Here is a 25,530-nt window from a genome sequence, read left to right on the forward strand (position 1 = left end):
TGTGTGCACAGAACTGCTCCACAGGGCTTTCAAGGCTGTGTCCTTTCAGAAGCAGATCATGAATCCTGCCTTTCCAGATGCCCCTGGGTTGGTACAAAGTGCCAACCTCCAACTTTCCCTTAAGCAGTGGAGCCCTTAACCATCTGTGCTACCCAGGGACTCCCTTACATTTGTGTTTAGGTAATCAAAACTATATTCTTAAAGGGTAGATTTTAATATATGTGAATTAATCCTCAGTTGTTGATGTTAAGTGCTATTGAGTCAGTTCTGACCCACAGCGACCCTGTATAGGGTTTCCAAGGAGCAGTTGGTAAGCGTGAACCGCTGACCTTGCAGTTCAAATGGCTTTGCAGTCTGGCGCAAAACCTGACTTTAAGGAGTCCTGGTGGTACGATAGTTACTCCGCTGCTAAGTGAAAGGTCAGTGGTTTAAATCCACCAACTCCATTGGAGAAAACTCTAATGATCTGCTTCTATAAAGATTGTTGTTAGAGCCATCCTGAAAAATCCTATGGGTCAGCTCTACTCTGTCACATGAGGTCACTACGAGTTGAAATAAATTCAGCAGTTCCCAACAACAACAGACCTGACTTTAAAAAAGAAAGTCTACTCTAAAAAAAAATGCAAGCCTAAGTCATAGGATTCCCAAGCCAAACTGATCCAAAATCAGATACATAGTTGAAATAATATGCCAGGATGCTTAAAGAATACGAATTATGCTTGAGATGTCTCTGTTTTTCAGGGGAATGCTTCTTTTCTGCAAGTAGCTAAAAACACTGACTCAGCTGGACTAAATAACAAGAAATTTTATTTCTCAAAATTTGGCATTCTGGTGCAATGAGGCAATGCTTTGGCTTTGTGCCCTGCAAATCTATAGGCGTGTTTATCCTCAGAGTAGTAATAAACCAGATGTAACTGTTCCAGACAACCGTTTCTCCTTAAATCAGTTTCTTAAGAGCAATCAAGTATTTCCTAGATGCACATTTCCCCCACTGATTTCCCTTCAAATCTTACAGCTAGAATTAGGTCACACACTCATTGAAACCAACCATTGCAAGGGTGATAGCATTACTAATTTTGCTAAACAACCATCATGTGTGATAGGATAGTTGTCGAAGAATCAATCACCTTGGCAACAGTAGGCTCCATCTGTCTCAATTATGTATTTCACTCCAATTTCATTCTGAGAGAAGAATGTATTGAGGGCATTACTGAAGGTTTTATTCTAATGATGTAGGCAGCAGTGGTGTGGATGCAAGGACAATGAAGAGCGTTCCATGTGACTTGGATTTTTATTAGGGCTCTTACAAACTTATGGTTGGATGACTTTGTTAAGCTTTGTAAACCTTATCTGTAGCACAGAAGAGTGGTTTCCAGCTATATGGGTTTCATAATTCCAAACTAAATCATTGTTTTTAAGGTAGGGTTTCAGCATGGATGAAAGATTGTAAGGGACCATGCAGGCGTGTGTTGGTGGGGGGAGGGGCTGGAATGTGCAGCAATGTAGTCTGGGCAAAGGTGCAGAATAGTCAGTGGACAGGATCAATTTCTCAATCACAACGTTTTCCCTTTTGCTGACAACTTTTATATGTCATCGTCGTTAAGTGTGTCAAGTTGATGCTGATGCATAGCGACTGAGTATAGGGTTGCCAAGGAGTGGCTGGAGGGTTTGAACAACCAACATTGTAGTTAGCAGTACAGTGCTTATCCTAAAATGCCACACATATGAGATGCAAACCATTATTAAATATGTTACAAATATTTTTTCTAGTTTGTCATTTGCCTTTTTCTTTTTGTTAATAACTTTTTGTTCATGTGCATTAAGCTTATTTGTCTTAATTAGCAGGATTCTTTTTTCCTTTTAATGTTCACTGTCAAATATTATCAACTACAAATAAAGAAAATTGAAGAAAAATAATCATAAACTCACCACTCAGTAATAACCACCTTGACAACTCAGTTTAGAATTCAGTGATTTAGTGTACCAGGCATCTCTCCATATATAGACTTTAATGCTCTGCTCTCCTGTTGATGATGGGCTGTAGGATAGGCACTGGACTGGTAACCACAAGATCGGCTGTACAAATCCACCAGCTACTCCTCAAAACCCTATACAGGTTTGCTATGAGTTGGAACCAACAAGACGCCATTTAACAACAACATTCTGTTGATGATGGTATGAACTGTTACAAATTTCTCGTTACACAATTTTTTTAAAACTAAACATAATTTCAAGCATCTCATCCCAGCAATCTAATTTTAAGTATGTGTCCTAAGAAAACAATCCAGGATGTGAGCAAATTTTGAATTATAATGTTATGTTTGCTTTGTTGTAATAATAACATTTTGACTAATAATATTCAATGAAATGAAAGTATGCTCACTCAATATATTACGTGAAAAAGCGAGTTACAAAATGGTATACATGCTGCTGTTGTTTTTAGGTGTCATTGAGTCAGTTCCCAGTCATAGTGACGCTACGCACAACAGAATGAAACAATGCCCCATCCTAATCCAACCGCAATATTGTTGGTACATTTGAGCCCATTGCTGCTGCAACAGTATCAATCCATCGCCTTGGTGGTCTTCCTCTTTTTCACTAACCCTCCACTTTACCAAGCATAATGTCCTTCTCCAGGAATGAGTCCCTTGTGATAATATGTCTGAAGTATGTATGCGAGGTAAAGTGTCTCCATCCTTCTCCAGGAATGAGCCCCTTGTGATAATATGTCTGAAGTATGCGAGGTAAAGTGTCTCCATCCTGGCTTCAAAGGAGCAGTTAGGCTGTTCCCCCTCCAACACAGACCTGTTTGTTTTTCTGGCAGTTCAAGATACTTTCAATATTTCTCTTCAACACCATAACTTAAATGCATCAATTCTTTTACCACTTTCCTTATTCACCATCCAACTTTCACATGCATTCAGGGCAACAGAAAATACCATGGTTTGGATCACGTGCACCTTAGTCCTCAAACTGGTATCTTTGCTCCTCTGTACTTTAAAGACATCTTCTTCAGCAGATTTTCCTAGTATAGAACATTATTTGATTTCTTGACTGCTGCTTCCATGAGTGTGGATTGTATATTCAAGCAAGGTTGTATCATCTGCATATCCTAGGTTGTAAATGAGTCTTCCTCCAATCTTGATGCCACTTTCTTCTTCATACAATCCAGTTTCTCAGATTATTTGTTCAGTATACAGATTAAATAAGTGTGATAAAAGAATAAAGCCATGGCACACAACTTTCCTCATTACAAAATATTCAGCTGTTGTTAGGTGCCATTGAATCAGTTCCGACTCATAATGACCCTATACACAACGAAACAAATCACTGCCTAACCTGCACCATCCTTTCCATTGTTATTACACTGAGCTCATTGCTGCTGTCACTGTGTCAATTCATCTCCTTGACGGGCGGGTCTTCATCTTTTTCATTGACCTTCCACTTTATCTAACATGATGTCCTTCTACAGGGACTGGTTCCCTCTAATAAACACCCAAAAGTATGAGAGACCAAGCCTTCTTATTCTCACTTCTAAGGAGGTTTCTGGCTGTTCTTCCAACACAGATTTGTTTGTTCTTCTGGCAGTCCAGGGTCTTTTTAATATTCTTCTCCAGCACCATAATTCAAATGCATCAACTCTTCTACAGTCTTCCTTATTCACTGTCTAACTTTCACATTCATATGAGGCCATTGAAAATACCATGCCCTGAGTCTGGCCACCTTAGTCCTCAAAAGTAATACACCTCTCCTTTTTCCTAGTCTGTCTTAGTCTAGAATCTCAGTTGAAACCTGTCCACCCTGCTGGTATTCAAACACTGGTGACATAGCTTCCAGCATCAGAGGAACACAGAAGCCACCAGAGTATGACAAACTGACAGATGAATGGTGGAATAGTATGTACAGCATAATGCTATTTCTATACATACAAAGCATTCTGGAAGGATATACTCCAAAATAATAATCAGGGTTTTCTATAATAGTAGGCCATTTTTTCTTCCATTTATTTGTATTTTTAAGACATTAATTATCATTTTATTTTTAAAAACCTTCCACATATTTCATTATTAAAGATTCATTTTACCTAAATTGGGAGTGGGGGGCAACAAAGACACAAAGTGACTGGCTTACAAGTTTTCATGAGGGAGTTCAGTTTCAGAAGCGTGCAGGGAAAGGTAGAGACCCAATGAATAATTTTCATCTTGTCTAGACGGGTCTGGTGAAAGGAGATGGGGATAAGAGTGTTAGGATTCAACAGTGAGTAACTGTTATCATGACTAATAGCAAATGTCACAACTATAAAGGTAGAAGTTTTGTAACAAAAGGGTGGTATAATTAATCTCACAGTCCAGGAACAGAGGACTCTAGGACTATCAGGGGAGAAGAGTATGAGCAGAATGTGGGACCCTATCCAGAGAAGCAGCAACACCAAAGATGGCGGCAGAGATGATGACATGGAGAGATAGAGCAGCTGAGAACTCTAGACTCATGGAAAGAGCAAGGCTGTGTGCTGGCTGTGAGGAGCAGGCTTGCAGAATGTGCCCTTTGATGACTTTATATTCCTGAGTGTTTTTGTGTACATTAAAACAAAACAAAACAAAAAAAAACACCAGAGAGAATAGAAGTAAATACTGTTGAATGATGATGCATGGAAGGGATTGTATGAATTAGTTCCAAGGTAATTCTTTCTAATATTAAAGTAAGTATAAACTGTACATGGAAAAAATGTTAAAATGACAAATGTTTTGTTATATATAGCTTTACCACACATACAAAGAGCGCACTGCACAGAAGGCCTCCTTGGGGTCCATGGGAAAATGGCTTGCACTGTTGAACATTTTATAGTCAGGTATTGATTGCCAAAGGCAAAATAATTAATTTGCTATTTCTGTTTATATTATTTGATTCTTCTGTTGGCCATCCTGAAGCAGACACTTTTCTAACAGTCACCTGTTCCTACCACTAGATCTCACCTCAATTTGCAGGGAAGTAAGACATGTATGTTATATTAGACAGTTCCATAACAACTCAAATTTTCTAATTCCAATGAGGATTCAAGAAAACTCTTAATCTGTATAATTCTATTCACACATTGTTTTTCAGACTGAAAATATATTGGAAGTTTATTTTTATAAAATATTACCTGAATGTTTCTATGAAGCTAAAGAATCAATGCATTTCATTTGAGTTGTGATGTTGGAAAAGAATATTAAAAATACCACAGACTCCCAGAAGAACAAACAAATCTGTGTTAGAAGAAGAGTAGCCAGAATGTTTCTTAGAGGCAAGGACAGTAAGACTTTGTCAGGCCAGTCTCCAGAGAAAAGACATCATACTTGATAAAGTGGAGGGTCAGCAAAAAAGGAGACCTCCAATAGAGACGGACTGACACAGTGGCAGCCATAATGAACTCAAACGTAACAATTGTGAAGATGGTACAGTACTGGGCAGTGTTTTGTTGAACTATGCTTAGGGCCACTATGAATTGGAACCAACTCAATGGCACCTAACAACAACAAAGTTTCAGAGAAAAGTCCATATACTAGTAATTATGGTAAAAGAAAATATTAAAATATGGAAAAACATGTTCTCAATCTTGAAATATTTGAGTGGTTTACAGAAATGAAACTGAATTGCCTCATTGAGAACATTAGATTAGAATAGTGGAATATTAAGCTATGTGTAGGAAAATTTATTCAATGCCATAGGTTTGGGGTTTTGGTATACATGGTTTCAGCTTCCTAAAGAATTCATTTCCCCAAATTTTTCTCATTTATCAAGAAAAAAGCCTTCCTTTTTTCTCTTTGTACTGAGAAAATAAGACCTATTTTAAATTTATTTCCATTACCCATTTTAATTAAATGGAAACAATACAAGTTGCTTAATTAAACAGTAATTCCAGCAGATTTTTCAACAATGTATGTAACTAAGTCAAAGTATCTGTAGCTTTCCAATAATAAGTTAAGATTGAGGTAGTTTGAGTCTCCCATACAGAGACTTAGATAACTGATAAAATGTTACTTTTTACTATATTGTCTCAATATGCCATTAAATTGCAGCATAAGTCTGTTTCCTACCATAGTAATATCACCATTTGTGGTTTCTCAGATAAAATACAGAAATGGAACTCAATCAACCCTGATTCCTTTCTCAGGTTTACCACTGACTTCTATTACAGGCTGTCCCTGGATTATACACGAGATCCGTTCCTAAGTGTGTCTTTAAATCCAAATTGCAAGTAAATCACCAACAGGTGCATATGGTTCTTATTTAGCCTTACATTAGTGCAAGAAAAAGAGTTCAGGTGCAGTGCGTTAAGTGGTGGGCAGATTGGAGGTTCAAATCCACCAGGCACTCCACGCGAAAAAGATGAGACTGTCTGCTCCTGTAAATATTTATAGTCTAGGAAACCCTACAGAGCAGTTCTACTCTGTCCTATGACTCGGAGTCGACTCTATAGCAGTAGGTTTGGTTAGTGCAAGGAAAGTTTTGAAGTCTTTTCAATGCTTTTAAAGCTGCACATGCAGTAAGTGAAGGTGACTATGATGAAGAACTTGTTGCAAGTAGGGGTTGGCTCAACTGTTTCAAAGAATGGGCAGATTTACATAATATTCAAGGACATATAGGAGTTAGCAGTCCAGTGCTTGTGCTACAGTGCCACACAAGAACTCAATTTTCTGCTTCTAGGATAAAGCTCATATATGGGGTGATTGAGTCACCCTGAGTAATAATGAATTTCCCAGAATGAGGTCCTATATACAGATGGCTTCTTCAGTCGTCCCCAGTGTCCACTAAGACAATCAAGAGGAACACTGTGAATCCTGCCTTGTTTGCCTCACTCTTTGTAGTAGTAGCCAGAGGCACTGAAAGTAACAAAGCAGAATGTGAGGCTCTTTGTAGAACATGGAATCCCTTTATTCATAAGCTGAGTATTGGCAAACCTAACTTTTCAGGAAAGAATAAAGAGTACAAGAACTCTTCAAAATTCCTAGGTGGTGCAAATAGTTAATGCATTATGCTGCTTATTGAATTGTCAGAGGTTCGAGTCCACCTAGAGGAGCTCTGGTAGCGTAGTGGTTATGAATCGCCCTGCTAATCTCAGGTTCAGCAGTTCAAAACTACTAGCTGTTCTGCTGGAAAAAGGTGAGGCTTTCTGCTCCCATAAAAAATTACAAGCTCAGAAACCCTGCACAGGGTCGCTATGAGTCTGAACTGACTCCACAGCACATAACACAAAACACAGAGACATTCAGAAAGAAAGGTCTGGCAATCTACTTCCAAAAAACTACTTCCTTTGGAACACAGTTCTATTCTGAGATGCACGGGATTGTCATGACTTGGAATTAATTTAGCCACAATTCATTTGTACTGGTTTAAAAACTACACAAACAGAAATGAATATGGACAATTTTCTTGTATGACATTGATATGCATTCCAATAGAAGGAGTGGGAGCAGAGGGAGAGAGAAATAATCGGCTTTTTCTAAATACTTGGTGTGTGCCATAGGTACTTTCTATGGCATTTCACTTAAAGCACATAACCTTCAAAAGAGATATGATTTCACACATTTCATAGACGATGAAACAGAATTATAAGTAATTTTCCTAAGATTATACTCCAGGACTTAACCCATAGTTTATCTAACTCTAAAGCCTGGGTGTTTTAAAATAAAAACAAACACAAAGACTCTAAACCAAGTTCACATTGTTTTTCATATTGTGCTACTTCCTGAGGATTAAGGACAGAGGAGGTGCTATAGAAAAAGAAACTTTAAAGACCCCTCCAAGGGTCCTACATGCATGCTGTGCAACATCACACAAGTTATCAAAGAGTGATGGTTATCTCCTCCATCGCTAAATACACAAGGAAGTCAAAAAGGATTGCTAGAAAACCATAGACATCTTTATTAAACAAAGGTATCTAAATATGAAACTATTCTTTCTCAACATATTCTCCATCAGGGTCTAAACACCCCCAGGTGTGATGCTGTAGGTTAATGCCCTGGACTGCAAAGTCAAAGGTCAATGGTTCAAGATCACCAGCTGCTCCTTGGAAACTCTCTACAGGGTCTTTATGGGTTGGAACCGACTAAATGGCACTTAATAACAACAACAAAAACCCTTTCTTGAAAAATTCTGTGCTCTTCAATTTCTTGTTTTTGTTATATGCTATCAAGTCCCAATTCATTGCAACTCTATGAACATCACAAGGAAACACTGCCCAATTCTTCACCAACTTCACATTTATTATTATATTTGAGCCCATTTTGGGGGCCATGGTGTCATTCATCTTTTTTGTTGACCCTCCATTTTACCAAGCCAGGGACTGATCCCTTCTAACAACACATCCAAAGAATCAGAGATGAAGTCAGAGATGAAGTCTTGCCATTCTCACTGCGAAGGAGTATTCTGGATATACTTCTTCCAAGGCAGGCTTGTTTGTTCTTTTGGCAGTTCATGGTACTTTCAGTATTCTTTGCCAACACCATAATTCAAATGCATTGGTTCTTCTGTGATCATCCTTATTTATTGTCAAACTTTCACATGCATATGCATCAGGCACACAGTCTTCAAAGTGACATCTTTACTCTTTAATACTTTTGCAGGAGATTTATACCACATCAAAATGGCAATCTTAACATCCTTGAGGGATTCAAATTATGCTCTTTTTCAATATTCTCTGAGTTTAGGGACTAAAAAGGAGTCTGAAGAGGCAAAACCAAGGTGGTAGAATGGATGAAGCAAGGTTTCCCAATGAAAGTCTTCGAACAGCCCTTGCTGCCTTTGAAAAATTAGTAAAAACATTGTTGTGACTGACAAAAATTTTTTTTTCCTTGTTACAATTTTTCCAGCCTTTTTCTCACCAATGAAGTTGTTAAGTTTTCTTAAAATGTCTTCGTAAGTCCTTGTGGTTGTCCTGTGTCCTTAGAGAAAACTTAACCAAGATGACCTCTTTGGAATCCCCACAAACAGTCGCTATAACCTTCTGAGCTAACCATTCTGCCTTGAGTTAACTGGCATTGGTGGCAGAAACAATGGTGGAGATGGCATGATAGAATTTTGCAAGACCAATGACTTGCTTATTGCAAATACCTTGTACAACAGCCTAAATGGCAACTATATACATGGACCTTGCCAGATGTAATTCCCAGGAATCAATCTGACTACATCTGAGAAGAGGCGATAGAGAAGCTCAATGTCATCAGACAAAACAAAGCCAGGAGCAGACTGTAGAACAAACCATCAATTACTCAGGTAAGTTCAGGTGGTTGTTGTTGTTGTTGTTAAGTGCCATCGAGTCGGGTCCGACCCATAGCGACCCTGTATAGGTTTTCCAAGAAGCAGCTGGTGAGCTTAAGCTACTGACCTTGCAGTTCAAATGAGTTTGCAGTCTGATGCATTAGCCTACAATGCCACACCAGGAACCATGCAAACAGGGTGTATAAGACTCTAACATTGGGAATGGTTATCTTTGTCATCCCACTAGGCTTAAAAGGAGCCATCTCAGAAGCAGAAACAGATGATCCCAGGACCATCACGAAAGAAACTGAGTGGAGCATGATAACCTTACCTGGAAAAGTAAAGACAGTAGGAGCTGTGGAGAGGAAGCAACATTGAGAAAGAGCAGCTGTGGGCTTCTGAGTGCCCATGGGCAGGAGGCTGGCTTGTAGAAGGTGCCCTTTGGGCATTTACAGACTGGCTAAAGGAGTTTTGTAACACTTGTCCAAGTAGGGCAGAGCCTAAGGGACCACATGGCTGAGAGGCCAAAGACAAGAGTGAGGTGTATCTGCAGTATGAAGACAAGAGGTGTTCCTGATTTGAAAACTGCTCCATTCTGTGTTATTTCTGATCCTGAATAGTAAACTGTTCACTTCCCTAATAAACCCCATAATCATGAGTATTGTCATGAGTTCTGTGTGATCATTGCCAAGGATTATTGAACCCAGATGTGAAGCAGCAAGAGCTGTGGGCAGGATGGTTGGTGTCAGAATGAATGTTATAGGGTGGAGGCATATCTGACCTCAACGTCTGGCTATTTTGAGTTTGATTCTCCTTCTCCAGAGGAAGTCAGAGTGGCCTCCACGTAGTTTTGTGAAACCAGAGGAAGTCAGACTTGGCCTCCACGTAGTTTTTCCAAATATCCATAAATATTGGAACATAGTCACACCCACTTGTACTCATTTACTCAGAAGCTTGGAGTGATGGAACCTTTAGCATCTCATGGTGATCCATCAGGGTTAATCAAATACCTATATAAAGTTCTTAGAGTAGGATCTGACAGCTGCCCCTCCATCCCCTACTCCTACCATAAAATGCATTTCTTCCTAGAATTGTTACTGAATAGGGAACTTAAAGGAATTACTTAACATGCTTGTTCTAAACATAGTATGTCACTGACATTTGTATTTTAGCAATTTGTTCGAGCAATAATTTTATTTACAGCACTCTTAGCTGTTCCACAGGAGAAAGATGAGGCTTTCTGCTCCCGTAAAGATTTACAGCCTCGGAAACCCTGGACAGGGTCACTATGAGTCGGAAACCGGCTCCAAAGCACTTAACAACAACATTTTAATTTAATTCTTTAGCAAAGGGCAGTAGGAAGATGCATAAAGACAAGATACATGATAATTTGGTAAACTTTAACAATTATTTATTCATAAAACTAATTCTATATTACTTATAAATATTTTATAAACTATATGCTTCTTTCAAACATGCATCTTGAAAGAATTTACACTCAGCTTTGAATGTTGTTGTTAAGTGCCTTCAAGTTGGTTCCGACTCATAGCAACCATGTATAGGGTTTCCAAGCAGCAGCTGGTGGTTTGAACCATCAACCTTGTAGTTAGCAGTCCAGTGCTTACTCTACAGCACCACACCAGGACAGGCAATGCTTAAGTAAGGGGTTCGTACTCATTATCTCAGAGCTAGTTAGCTTTCTGAAGAAACATGCTTAAAAAAAGAGTTCAAGGAACTCATAAAATGCTTAACCCACCTTGATGATTGCTATAAAGACCGACTTCCTGAAGCAAACACAAAACAGGTAACATATTGTTAACTTCCTATGGCAACAATATGGACTACTAGAATTTTTCTCAATAGTCAGGGCTTCCATTTTTAGAGTTTGAATGTGTAAAAAGAGGAGGCAGGAATGAGAAGGAAGTTACTCATAAGAGGAAAACAACGACCCTAGTGAGAATCTTGCTTAGAAGCTTGGAGTAGAGAAACAATTTCCACCAACATCAGTAAGCACAGACCCACACTCAGCAGAGCCTCAATTCCCACTCATGGCTACCTCAGGTGTTAAAGAGTACAACTGCTTCATACAGTTTGTTGCCTATAATCTTTATGGAAGACTGTGGCTGCTGGGGGCAGTGGAACCTTTAGGTTAGCAGTCAAATGGAAACTATACCACCTATCCTCTTACAGATCTAAATGTTAGACGGCTCTTTCTATATAACCAACACAGCAACTACTGTAAATCTTGCTTCTTAATTCAAAAAAATTCAGAAAAAAACATGTCTAGTGCTTAATAGTCAAGGGCAAGCAAGCATTTTTCTGTATGATTCAAGTTATGTAATACAAAACCAAACAAAATCTCACGAATGAATTACTTTACACTATTTAACTGGGTGGGTGGGGGGAATATGAAGAAACCCATTCTCTGAATAAACTAGGTGACATACTGATCCATCTCTCACTTTCCTAAATATTTGCCAGTCTCTTTAAGTTTGCTCGGAAATGTTCTTGCTTAGGACGTTGTGAGTAATTTGGGAGGAAGAGGTTGTGTTATCGTAATCATTCAGCTAATTCAAACAATTCTTTTTCCTAAAAATGATCTGGACGAGGTTGCCCAGCCCATTAAAATATTTTTTTCTCTTCCCTAGGCCTTTATCTGAGCAATGCCCAGCTTAACAGATAAATGGAATTGCCTCCTAGCAAGAACCGTTGTTTGTTAACGATATGTGCAAAACCGAAAGCCAAACATCCCTAGCACACAGTTTCTTAAGTTCCTGTTTTTCAAGGGCGTTTTCATATTTTATCTTATGAGTTTACCTAACGCGATTTAGCACCTCTGCCGCAATTCTGCACTCTGCTGAGAATCGGCCTACCTCCATCCAATAAAGTTGTTCAAAGTAACAAACGTTCTAGGAAAATAGCAAAATAGGAAAAGGGGAAACATTTCTGGCACTGTATTAGTGCTGGAAAGTGCCATTCGTTTCAAAGGGAGAAATGTACCTGGTGTGAATTGTATCACACGTCTTTGATCAACACCAGACCTCAATTTATTCATGGCTTGGTACAATAGCTCACAAACATGGGCTCTTGAGCCTTAGATGAATGGGGGCTGGGGGCCCACCCCGGAGCAGTAGGCTGCTGCAGAGGCGCTTCCCCTTCGACCCACATGGTGCGCTCGGAGGCGGGCCCGCGTGCGGGGCGGGCGCCGAGAGAACTGGGCGTAGGGCGCGGGTGGCGGCGGCGGCGGCGCAGTCCGCACCATGGCGTACCCCGGGCACCCTGGCGCCAGCGGCGGCTTCTACCCAGGCGGGGTAAGTGCTACCTGTGCAGGCTAGCGGCCCGGGTGTAAACCCTTGTCTACAAAGCAGCCAGCGCCTGCGCACTTCTGTGCGCCTCCCGCTCATCGCTGCTCTCTGCCGGCTGCCTTGCCCAGGCCCCTGTGGGTCGTCTTCTCTCCGTTTTCATTTCCCTCCGTTTTCTTCTTCTTTCATAGCTCCTCAGGATGAGAGAGCGGGAGGATTGTAACCCAGGAAATCTACCCTGTGGCTCTTCACTACGCGGCGTCAAACCGTGCAAATTGGGTGTTAGTTTCCTCCCCCTCCCGGTTTCCCCTGAAAAGAACAGCCATTTTAAGATAGAGTGGTCCAAAGAGCCACCTCCTTCCCTTTACTAGAAAGTGAGAAGAAGAAAAAAATAAAAAGAGGGGGAATCAGCTAGCGTGAAAGTCGTCGGGTAGAAAGGCCGCCTCGCCCCGCGTCGGGGATGCGCGGCATCGTGGGAACTGTTTCCAAGGAGTGTTGATGCTGCGGCTCATCTTGGAATACCACGTAGCCAGGCGCCGCCCTCCTACCTCCCAGTACGTCTGTCACTGTGTCCGTACGTGGGTCTAAAACTCTTTTAAATGCCCTGCAGACCCATGAAAAAATAAAAGGAGAACGATTTCGGGCCCAGCTCTTGCTTTGCTTGCCTGGGCTGTATTCACCTCAATAACCTGCAGGTTGCTGGGGAGTTCTGAAGTTGCTTTACTTTTGCAAACAATCACTTTCATGACAACTCACTTTGGTGCAGGTCAACAGTTTGTAAGTTATAATGGGAGTGAAATGGAAGAAAAGGGGAGAGTGATGGCAGTTAGAAGGTACTCGGCCGTGGGAGAAGTAGCGACGTGACTGAGTGCACAATTGCCTGGCTTTGCACAAAGGCACTCAAGGAGAAATGAATGAAACTGTAGAGGAGTGATGCATTTGTGTTTTCTGTTACAGCAATATGGAGGGGCTCCCGGAGGGCCTTCATTTCCCGGACAAACTCAGGATCCGCTGTATGGTTACTTTGCTGCTGTAGCTGGACAGGTTAGCTTTCCCCTCTAATCTTAAAGATACAACAGATGTCTTAGTCATACTCCCTTTTGTTACACTGGTGAGAAAAGAAAAAAAAAAAAATCTTTCTTTGGGAAATAAAACCTTTTATTTTTGCAAAAGAGAGAAAAGAAAAAAATTGACAGTCAGCTATTAACTTTGGAATATTCAGCATAAAAAGATGTACATTGATTCAAGTCTAAACTATACTTGTGTTTGATTGAGAGTAAGTTTGAATAGAATAGGGGATTACAGGTAGAAAGATGGTGCAAAGTGGTTTCGAGAGAAGAAATTCAAGATCTGGTGAACATACACTCCTGTCTGTGTGACTTAAAGAAATGTATTAATTATGTAGCCAAATTCTAATAGGTACTTTTTTTGGGTTGAATGTGATTATTAATCAGTAGCCACCCACTTAAATAGGCAAAAACCCACCTTCTACATAAGACATTTGCTATTCTTTCCCTATTATCAGGAAGTTAATCTTGTGGACAGTTTAGTTTCTCTCTCATGCAGATTCTGTTGCTAGATCTGCTCGTCTATGCCCTTATTAGGTGTTGTGTCCTATTGACTCCCCAAGACCTTTCACTTTTCTACCTTCTGAGTTTTAGTACAAGAGAATCAACAGGTGTTGGCTTACACTGAGGGAGGGAGGACATTGTCCCTAGCTCATAAGATCACTGTATATATCTGAATCCGGCTTATTTTTATTATCAGAAGCTACAAAGAACAAGATCTGCATGGGAAAATTGTGATTAACTCAGTACATGGTTTTCACTCTTTAATGTAAAAATGCCATAGACTGTTATGGCATAAAAGCCTAAGACCACCTTATAAAACAGCACCCTAAGAAATACAGTTTGAGAAATTGGATGGAAAATTGAGTCTAAAATTGGAAGAGCTTCCTTGTAAGTATCTCCTTACAATCTATTAATGATCCGTATCTTTGAAAGCACAAGATACAGAAACTTCAAGCCTAGCATTCTTATATTGCTTGTGCCTGCAACTTGTAAGTGACCCTACCTGCTTAGCTTTCAGTAGCCCTGGCTTGTAGTCACCAAAGTCTTTCACATTATTGACCCTGCTCCTTCACTTACGTCTTTTAATACCATGCCCTTGGTAGGAGTTTTATTTTGAAATCCCTAAAAAAATTACACAAACCTACTTCTGATCTAGTGCAGCCAGTGAGTGGGCATTGAGAATTAGTACCTTTCAGATAGAATTGTGTTGATGAGAGAAAAACATTCATGAAATCTTAAAGTGACCAAGATGTCCTCTATATGCGTGAAGCAAGCTTTTTATTTTCTGATCTCAGTTGCGCACCCCATAAAAGACAAAACAAGCATACAAAAAAAAAAAAAGCCTCTACTGTAGAGGCTGGAATAAGATTTTTTTAAGCACTTAGGAAAATGATTTTACTTTCAAATGCTTATTCATTTTGGCAGTTTCCTAGCTCAGATGGAAATATGAGCAGTTGCCAAGACAGAAAGTAGTTTTATTCACACATCAAAAAATACCACAAATCAATGGAGGAAACTTTGAATTCACCTCAGTAGTTTTTGTTTTGTTTTTTAATTTATTAGAAGAGGAACCTTAGCTTAAAACTACTGATAAATGTGATTTTAAAATTTGGTAAAGGTGATCAGATTACCCAATAAGCAAAGCAAGCATGGCTTATTTCTGCTTACTGCTCTGTAGTAAACAGTTTCACTGCGTTTCACTGAAACTGCGCACTGTAGATTCGTAAGTAAGCACAAGTGAAGTCTATACTTGTTTAAGGGGTGTTCCATCCCTGACAGGAATTGTAAATTTGAACAGGCTTTGATTCTGTAGGAGGGTGGGGATTGGGAGACAGACAGGTGGCAGCCATTCTTAGAAGCAGAATCTTTGATGTGATGAGACAATGTGAAACTTCACTATAGATTAATAAATCACAAGTAAGATTGTGCTTCTCTGGCTTATTGGATGATTTGACACTGGTTTAAAGGAAGTGATGGAAAATATTCATAATACTAAATACAGAAGTAAAGAACATTCAGGCTTGTCAATATTCGTGAAATAATTAATTGCATTACATCTTGAAATTAAATGCCTGCTCTACTTAAGGTTTGGGAACTATGTATTTTTTGTTTATGTCTTTAATTATCCATTTGTGGAAAAGGGTTTGATAATTTGATAACTGTTTCATCCTTAAATTATTTTTGGAAATAGAGTGAGGGAACAAATGCCCACTTTTGAAAAGCATTACTAGAAAAAAAAAAAAATCTCATTATGAATGATGATACAGATTTTGTTGGTATTATTGCATTGACTCCTGAAGAGAACCAAAAAAATACAGATCACTGTTATGATTCCTTTTCCTATTTTTGCCCCCAAAAGGATGGGCAAATAGATGCTGATGAGTTGCAGAGATGTCTGACGCAGTCGGGCATTGCTGGAGGCTACAAGCGTAAGTTGACGGTCACAGGATTTCTCTGAAAGTACTTTCGTGTTTCATATTTTAGCTTTCACTTGTGATTATGGAGTCCTGGTGTAGGATAGGTACTGGAAACACTAACTGCTCCTTAGAAACCCTATACTGGGTCTCACTGAGTCAGAACTGACTCAACAGTACTTAACGACAACAGCAACACTGCCTTTAAGGAAATGGCTTTTCTGATCTAACACAATTTAGAATTTCAAAAGCCAACTTGGGTTGTTCATTATTATACAATATACATTTGAAAATAATTTTTAACAAATTGTTCTACTCTCACCACCAGTTTAATGGATTTCTTAGGTATGGGTCTATGTGTCTGGAACCATTTGAAGCAGTGAGAGAGTTTCGGTGGCTACCTTCACAGAGCACACAGTAAGGTGCTGAAATGAAATCTGCCAGGTCAGGTGTCATTAATGAGAGGAGCTAGCACTTAACTGCTGCCTGTTTGCCAAGAGCTTGCTTTGCCCGAAGCCTGGTGGCATTCAGGGCTTTATGTGGCCAGTTCTGCCTTTCTAGGCCTGAGTAGCTGGTTCTGTCCCCCAGGTCTTCATTAGAGGATGTGTTCAGAAAGTGTGTTCTGGTTAAATAGGAAATAGCTTTCCTAATTTCTGAATTTGTTACACTAATGCACCTTCATTACCTCCTCCATTTCCTGCCTACTAGATCTCTGCCCTGTCATGCAGCCCTTACACCACCTTCCTGCCATGGCTGCAGACAAAGAAATGCCAACCAGGCTGACTGGGGGCTTCTCCTTCATCAGCCCAGACACACATCTCCTGCTTGCTCTTCAAATCCCATCTTGACCATGACAAATTTCCAGAAAAGAATAGTGTCTCAAGTCAGCTGCAATACCTGCAGGTTAACCTCTTTGCAGGTTGTTAATGGAGACAGAACATCATATTGAGCCCCAGTTTCATGTTAACCTGTGAATTAAAGTACTGAAGCTAGATTGTACACTTTATGACATACAATGGCACTCTTTGATCATTTTATGAGGGATTTTCTAGCTGACTTTCTTTTTGAAATCTTGTTTCTCTTTTTTTTTTTGCTATGGTTTATATGACTTCACTAGCCTATAAATATAAAAGGAACTTTTTGTATTTCTATCAATTTATAGGATCCTAATAAAAAGAAACACTAAATTAGGAATTTTTTACTGTTGTAAGCAACCTATTTGAATTGTAAATTGTTAACTTGTAACAGTTGGTTTTATGGACAAGGAAGTTGCAATAGCAGGGTTTGCAGAAGTATCACAACACAGACTAATTATTCTATACCCTTTTCAGTAGTAAGGTGTGGCAAGTTTTATAATATGACTAACAAAGTAGGATGCATCTCCATGGAGAGCAGTCCTTTTAAATTTGTCATTTAAGAAAACCACATTTATTAAATGAGTAATACATAAGATATGCGTCCTGGTGTGGGACTGTAGGATAAGCACTGGACTTACTAACCACAAGATTGGTGGTTCAACAACAGTAATACGTAAGCTATTTCCTGAGTCATCACGACCATGTGATTATTTGATTTGTTTACTGTCGTCTATTCCTGAAATATTTTTCACCAATACAGGAGAGGGTGTAATGAACCATAAAACTAATTCTACTTGTTGAGGTACCAGAGTGAGTTTTGCAGTCCAGAAAATATGCAGCCATTGTTTTTACACCCAGCTTCTAAACCTAAAGGTGCTGATCCAAGTGTGGGGGGAGGATGGTGTGTTTGTGAGGGAGTGGCGCTGCAGTCCACTGTCTAGAAGCCTCTTAACCACTTTCAAAGGAAGCAGTTTGTTTCATCTGTAACTGTGCCCTGGTCTATTTGAATCCAGTCCCACTTATCTTAATTTCATGTGCAAATATTTTAGTATATACCTTTATAAAAGATAAAAACTCGCTTTTTCCCCCAGCTTTGAAAATCATGTTATTGTTAAGTGCCGTCGAGTCAGGTCCAACTCATAGCGATCCTGTGTAGAGATCTGAGAAAATGGCTGGTGGGTTTGAACTTCCAGCCTTGTGGTTAGCAGTCCACTGCTTATCCTACAGCACCACACTAGGACTCTTTCAAAACCATAATTACACCTAAAAATATTAATAGTACTATGCCATGCATTTAAAATAACTTTCTACTAAAAATTTTAAAGTTATATACATAACATTTTTCATTAAGGTAAATATTTGAAATTGTATTAATATAATTGTATTTTCTTGCTTTAACAGCTTTTAACCTGGAGACTTGTCGGCTTATGGTTTCAATGTTGGATGTATCTTTTACTTTGGTGGCTAAAGTACTCGTTTTGAGACAAAAAAATGAATTGCTTCTTATAAGAGTTCGTTTCAAAATTAATACTCAGTAAGCGAAAATGACTGCTAGAGAGCTTTTTGAAATTTTGGTATGGACAAAGCAAGGAAGTTTCATAAATAAACTATTAGTCAATGAAGAATCTAAGGAAACATCAAAGTAGTAGAACAGATATAGAAATAAGTGGTCAGGGAAGCTTTTCATTATTCTTTCCTAGAACGTTGAATGTTCTGCATGATTCACACCTGACCTTCAAGGCATGGAATTTTTCACATAACAGTTGTTGGACTCAGTTTAGCCCTACAGCACATTTGCGAAGAGTTTAACTAGTGCTGAATCTGCAGTGCCTTCTATCCTGTCTTGTTTTCCAAAAGAAACATTCTTAGGTGTGGGAGGGCTATACAAGGGCATGGTCTCACCAACGAGTACACTCAGACGGAAGGGCAGACACTCCTGGAACACCCAGAAAAGGAAGCCCAGATCCAATTAGGAGTCTGCATTTTACACAGGGCTTGTGATGGAGCTGTTCCCTCCTTGTCAGAACATCACACATAGACTATACTTTTCCCACAGTGAAACTAGGTGCTCAGTGCTTTTTTTCCATAGGCCCTTGTCTTTTTAGTGTATTATCCCAAGAAGAAAATAAAATCATTTTTGAAACTTTATAGCAGAAAGAATACTAAATTCTCCTTATCCTTGATCTGTGAGGAAGTGTTGCAAAAGAGAGATGCTCTGATCCTTGATTACTGTTCAGAGAGACATGTCTGGTACAATGGGTTTCAATGAGTTTAAAGAACTCTGGTCTGTACTGAATGGCTGGAGACAGCACTTCACCAGCTTTGACAGTGACCGAAGTGGTACAGTGGATCCTCAGGAATTACAGAAGGCCCTGACAACTATGGGTGGGTATTGGCAACACCAAATTGTCAGTTCACTGGTAAAGCTTTTGTATTTCTAAAGATGTTACTTTTTCTCTATTGGGTTGTTTTTTCCTGCATGTGTTAGAAATTGTGTGTACTCATAATTATTATGAGTTTGCAGTCCTCAAATAATTGTGTTTAATTTTCAAATGATGTCTTTTATAATCTTTTTTTTTTTTTTGGTGGGGGGAATGCTAATTTTTCTCTCTTTCAGGATTTAGGTTGAGTTCTCAGGCCGTGAATTCAATTGCAAAGAGATACAGTACCAATGGCAAGATCACCTTTGATGACTACATTGCTTGCTGCGTCAAACTGAGGGCCCTCACAGGTATGTTCTATGAGGTTGCATCTCTCCTGTGGGCCAAGATTTCCATTTTAAGACACTTTATTTCTCAATATTTCTGAACTTTTATTCTCACCATTATAGTTATTTTCTAACACCAGTGAATTTTTAACAGTTCTGTTAAGCATATCAAAGGGCACTCTCATGGCCCTAACTGAAAGCTTGGCAATTTGAACCCATCCAGTGGCTGCATGGAAGGAAAGCTGGTGATCTGCTCCAGTAAGGATTACAGCCCATGGGATTGCTGTATACTATCACATAGGCTTGCTAGGTGTCGGAATCAACTCACAGCAGACAGCAAATGTATCAAACACAATCTAAACACATTGAAACTTATCTTTGATATGGTGAAAAACGTGAAACTGTTCACTGCAGATTAGTAAATAAGCACAACTAAGTCTCTTGCTTGCTTCCTGGGGAAACTTTCCCTGTCAGAGATTATAAATTTGAAGTCTTTGATTCTGTAGGAAAATGCTGTGGGGCTGGGAGAGAGACCGGTACCAGCCATACCTAGAAACAGAATCTTTGATGTGAGATTTGCTGTGATTTCTTCATGGGCTGTAAAATGTTCAGTTTTAGCCTTCTTTCCTAATTCCTCCTATTGGAAAGTGATTTAATACAGTGGTCACATGAAGCTGAAATGAGGCTACTTCAGTAGTCTGACTATTCCCTGTACTCTTTTCTTTTTCTTTGTCATTACTGTCTTTAATTTTTTATTCTCGTTAACTATGGTTTTGTGATTCTTTACATCCTAAAACACTTGAGAACAAGCTTTTTATTAATGCAGTTCCTTTTTTTGATGGTACAGAGGTCAAATAGGTCATATATTTCATCACCTACTAGGTCAGATCCATCCATCCATTTCCTAATTAAACAATATCCCTATTATTAAGAAGTCTGAAATTCTATGCTTTCCAAACTATTAAATAATCACCTTAGAAGTAGACAACTTTTACTAACTCTGGGGGAAGATATTTCCTCGCAGCTCCATATGGTGGGGGCGGGGGGGGAGAGGAATTGGCAAATGTGTGCATATTGTAGAAATTGTTGCATATTAACCTGTTCATATTCATATAGTTGACATCCTTGCTTTGACCTTTTATTATATAGTCTGGTCGTACAATCTAAATACTATGTTAAATTGAATCCAATGCCAAAACAAGAAAAGAGGTAAAGTAAACCATAAATGTTTACTGTGTTTTACAGACAGCTTTCGAAGACGGGACACTGGTCAGCAAGGTGTTGTGAACTTCCCATATGATGATGTAAGTTTCATTGAATTAGACTAAGGGGGACAAGATCAGTTTCAAATAGTGTCCCTTTTGAAATTCACTATTAAGGGCATCTTAATATACCAGAGTACTCAATGATTAAACAGTCAGAAGGAGTTGCTGGCCGAAATTTAAAACTCACTGATAATTTTAGAAATTCCATAAGTGGCAGAAACTTCTCTCAACTGCTAATCTACAGGTTGGTGGTTAGCTGCTATTAACATTACAGCCCAGAAAACTATGTAGTAGTTCTCCTCTATAGTACAAGGGGTTAACATTGCAATAACTCAACTGCAACTAATAATAATATAACATGTAATTTTAGTTAACAGTTTATAAGTTTTTATTAATCTAAGTTCTGCTCTGTTAAAAACTGAAGTATTCTAAAACTGAGAAAAATCTTGGAGGAGAAAATAAAACTAAATGAATAAATTTATTGTTAGGCTTGTCTGTAGTTAGCCCAGCATCCGACAACCACTATTTATTTAACTAGACCTCTGTATTAAAATGACCCATGTGTAAGGGACTGTAAGTGCTTGTACAACTTACAGAGGATGTAATAATAATAATGTTTTTCTCACTGAGTTATTGTGGGATTTTAAATTAGAAATGTTCTTGAAAACATCATGTAAATGTGCCATGTGCTTTTGCCTTCTCTATACAAATCCTCTCAGTCACTGAGAAGTAGCTTTGACATGTCAAAGCTGTACTCTGCATACCTCTGTTCTTCATTGAGAACATAAGGCTCAAGCTTAAATCTCAGTGTTAAACATTAGTTGTTGAGCAGCCAACCTGAATGAGTAACCAATGGAAACAGAACCAAGTGGCCCTCTTCAGCACATTAGTTGGATGTATATAAATAAGCTGGGGAAATAGTTTTTTCTCCATTTTTTTTACAGCCAATGATTTCATTTTTAAAAATTCCTTTTAGAATAGGAATCACAGTGATTCCTATTCTAAAATACTTCTTCGTTGCAAAGTACAAAGGTGCACCTATTTTTGGTTTAACAGCTGCTGAGTTATGGGTATCCTTTTAAAAGGTTCTATAATATGTGTGTGTAAAGAAGCTTATTCTCTCTGCTAGAAGGTGTGTTCTTTTTGGCATGCATTAACTTCTCAGTTGACATCCCACTGCTCCCAGAGATCAGGAGAGTGTGTAGAGTGGAAAGCTTTGATATCAAAAGATTTCTAAATCCTGGGTCCTAGTTTCCTTTTCTTGGAAGTAGAGAGAACAACTTGGTCTTATGTGAGTGCTACAGAAATTCATGGCAGCATGAGTAAAGCTGGTGTTGGGAACCTAGCGGTCTATTGCTGAGTGTTTGTTGTGAAGCAAACATTTCTCAGCAAGTACCGGAGCCTCCAATTTTAGGTTTCTAAATTACAGTGCAGAGTCAAATGTTGTGTCTCCCATACAGGATTTCTTTTAAGGGACTGAACTGCTGAAAGGCACTCCTTTAAAGGGAGTACTGTGTATACTGGAGTCCAATGTGCTATAACAGTGTAAACTAAACTGTAATTTGTATCTTCGGATTACAACTTTTGACAACCTGGTGTGGCACTGTCGGGTAAGCACTGGACTGCTAACCTCAAAGTCAGTGGTTCAATCCATCATGCACTCCTTGGACACCCTATACAGGGTTGCTATGAAGTTGCCTTTGACCACAACCATGTCTAGAGCCTCAGCTATGTGGAATTTAAATAATTCTCTATTCATTGAAATACAGTTGGCTTCCTATATGAAGCTTAGATGTGAGAACCCCCATATTTTGCCTCACCTATGGGGAAAGAAATTTTCCATTTATCATTTACTTGTATTTAATTTTTTTTTTCTTTTTTAATTTAAAATTCAAATTAGAAAATCAAAATGCAAGCTACCTAAAAATGGGAGAACCAAAACCAAACCGTCTGCCCTCGAGTCACTTATGATTCTTAGCAATCCTCATGGGGTTCCGAGACCGTACATTTTACAGAAGCAGCCAGCCTCATTTTTCTCCCGCAGAACTGTTGGTGGATTTGAACTGCTGACTTGGTGGTTTGCAGTACAGTGCTTACCTCAAGGCACCACCAAGGCATGTATTAAGTGACATTACCTGTAATGTAACACAAAATTTTCTCTTTCAGTTCATTCAGTGTGTCATGAGTGTTTAAATCAAGAGGAAGCTGTCCGAACATGCTCAACATTCCTTGTTGGTTTCACTTGCTTCTCTGCCTTCAGTAATGACTAATGTGTGTAAACTTACATTGCCACTTACCGGTAACAGCTTGTTATAAAGTTTATTGTGTACAGCTTAACTTTTGTGTTTAGTTTTGATAATAAATTCCTTGGAATTTGAATAATATATGATCAGGACTGTGACAGTGTTTTGAACTTCCACGAACCTTATTTTCTTGCTAATTCACTTTTATGCAAATGTAAGTATCCAGATGTCTAAGGTGCATTATCTATTTTTCATTGTAAGATACTAAAAAGTTTTAATCTGACGACAGCTGTTATCTTCTTCCAGCAAAGCTTTTCCATGGTATTGAAAATGTTAATGTATGAAGTATTCCTGTGTACATGATTAGACTCCTTTGGCTGTAAAAGGAATATTCAGTATGTTAGTGGAAACTTAGTACAGGTTTGAAGCCTTATAGATATTTTCACAGCTTTATGATTGGACAGTAAACTTGAGTGATTATTTTCTTCCTGTTTAAAGCCTATTGAATAATTTGAGTGGTAAGTACTGTCATCAAGCCCTTCTCTGTCATCTTCCATGAAATATTAATATATCTATTTTGAATATGCCATTTGCTCACATTTACATTAAAAATATATAATGCAAAAGCACTTGATATAGTGTACCCAAATTTTGATGTGGTTTACAACTATAAGAATCATGAATTTCTTTTTTTCTTTCTGTATTTTTCTTAATGAGCAGGTATTACTTTTTTAATGGAAGCTTTTTTAAAAAAAAAACCCACAGACTTTGAAGTAAGATCTGGATCCTAATCTAGAGTGTGCTTCCTACTAAATATATGAGTTTGCTCATTTTAGGGACTTTGAGAGCGTCAGTTTCCTCATCTGTGAAAGGATAACACCTCACAGGAAGCTGGTAAAGATTAAAATCTGGTTTGCTATAATGAGAACCAAAAATGTCCATTTATCTTAAATTTGAAAACTGGTTTGATTTGTTTTTCTTTCCACGATAAAAAATGAAAATGAAACTAATCTACTGTCTCCTTACTCAGAGTATCTGTCATTTTTTTTATTGTTGTTAATTGCTGTTGAGTAGGTTCTGACTCGTAGCAACCCTCTATAGGGTTTCTGAGGAGTGGCTAGCGAGTTTTGAACTGCTGACTTTGTGGTCCAGTGCTTATCCTGCTGCACCACGGTCATATTTTAGGGCACAGTAACAAAGTTATCATTCATATAAATGATCAATTAGTTGTTAAGCCAGTACAAGGGAGCCTCTTAAATAAACATATGTTAGATATAACAAGAGACAGGTGGAAAGTAGAGAAGGGATATGCCACCCAGCTGAGGAATTGGCCCAGCAGATCCAGAACTCCTGGCTGACTAGACTATTGTATTTCTCAAACACGACGGTCTCTTCTGGGGCAGCATGGCAGGGAAAAGGAAGACATAAAGCTCCATAAAGTGTTTAAAAGCAAAAACAGTGGTTAAGGGGGAAAAAAAAGATTAGAGTTGTGCATTAAAATAACACATCTTTTATTGAAAGTCACTTTATTGATGTTACAATGAGAGTAACAGAAAACCATGGTATCTTATTAGCTTCAGAAGTGAATACTAATAAAATGGTGCCAGAAATTTGAACCTCATTACAGTGACCTTTAAAAACATCAAGAGATTGTTTACCTACAATGTCAGAACAATTTTATAACTGGAACAGCCATGAAACAAATTAAGCTGAGGAAAGCAGTTGCCATGTACATTTCAGTTGGTGTTTGCCAGAACCAGGTGATTTTTTAAAATAGAGTTAAGAATCTTGAAGACCAGAGTAGCAGAGAGAATGTAATGTTCACATGATGCAAATCTAAGTATATACACATGATTACCTGCCTTCCATGCTGCTGTTAACCCTCCCACTCTGTGTAGATAGGGCATCACCCCTCACGATGACAGATGGGGGAAAGACTAGCATATACCTACCCTGACTACTACAGTGTTAAGGTAGAACACCTTTGGGGAATGCTAGTTTCAAGGGGAAGTCTCCAAGTTAAAAAAAAATGTATATACTTAGTCAATGTTAATAAACCTTTAGTCAAGCACTTTTGTTAGTGTAAAAAAAATTTTCTTCCATACAAAACAAAAGTATTGGGTAATTTTTACCCATTAGAAAAACTGGTTATAGAATCAACAGTTTGATTTTGTGCTGGATTTAAAAAGAAATGTGGGGTTTCTTTGTCAGGCAGTGATACACATGTACAATTTAATAGGAATTCTTGTATTACTGAATAAATATACTGATATATTAGCACTTTCTGTATTGTGTTATCTGTATAACTTAGCACCGCTATATTTAAAAGATTTGGGGCTATTTGTATTAGAGCTTAACCTTCAAAACACTCATATCCTCAGTCTAACTTCATAAAACAAGAGGCTAATAGATTATAAATTTTAACACAAAAG

The 25,530-nt window shown here is 38.6% G+C and overlaps 1 protein-coding gene across 1 annotated transcript; it reads left to right on the forward strand.

Annotated features, from left to right (window-relative positions):
* The first annotated feature begins 12,500 nt into the window (after positions 1-12,500).
* Positions 12,501-23,048, forward strand: SRI (sorcin). Its single transcript, XM_006834317.1, has 8 exons — positions 12,501-12,551; positions 13,500-13,586; positions 15,972-16,041; positions 18,285-18,328; positions 19,121-19,268; positions 19,501-19,614; positions 20,836-20,894; positions 23,022-23,048. The coding sequence occupies exons 1-8, from the start codon at positions 12,501-12,503 to the stop codon at positions 23,046-23,048; spliced, it is 600 nt and encodes a 199-aa protein (XP_006834380.1).
* Positions 23,049-25,530: the final 2,482 nt, after the last annotated feature.

The sequence above is a fragment of the Chrysochloris asiatica genome, unplaced genomic scaffold, assembly GCF_000296735.1.
Source record: "Chrysochloris asiatica unplaced genomic scaffold, ChrAsi1.0 scaffold00010, whole genome shotgun sequence".
In the NCBI taxonomy this organism is placed as follows: Eukaryota; Metazoa; Chordata; class Mammalia; order Afrosoricida; family Chrysochloridae; genus Chrysochloris; species Chrysochloris asiatica.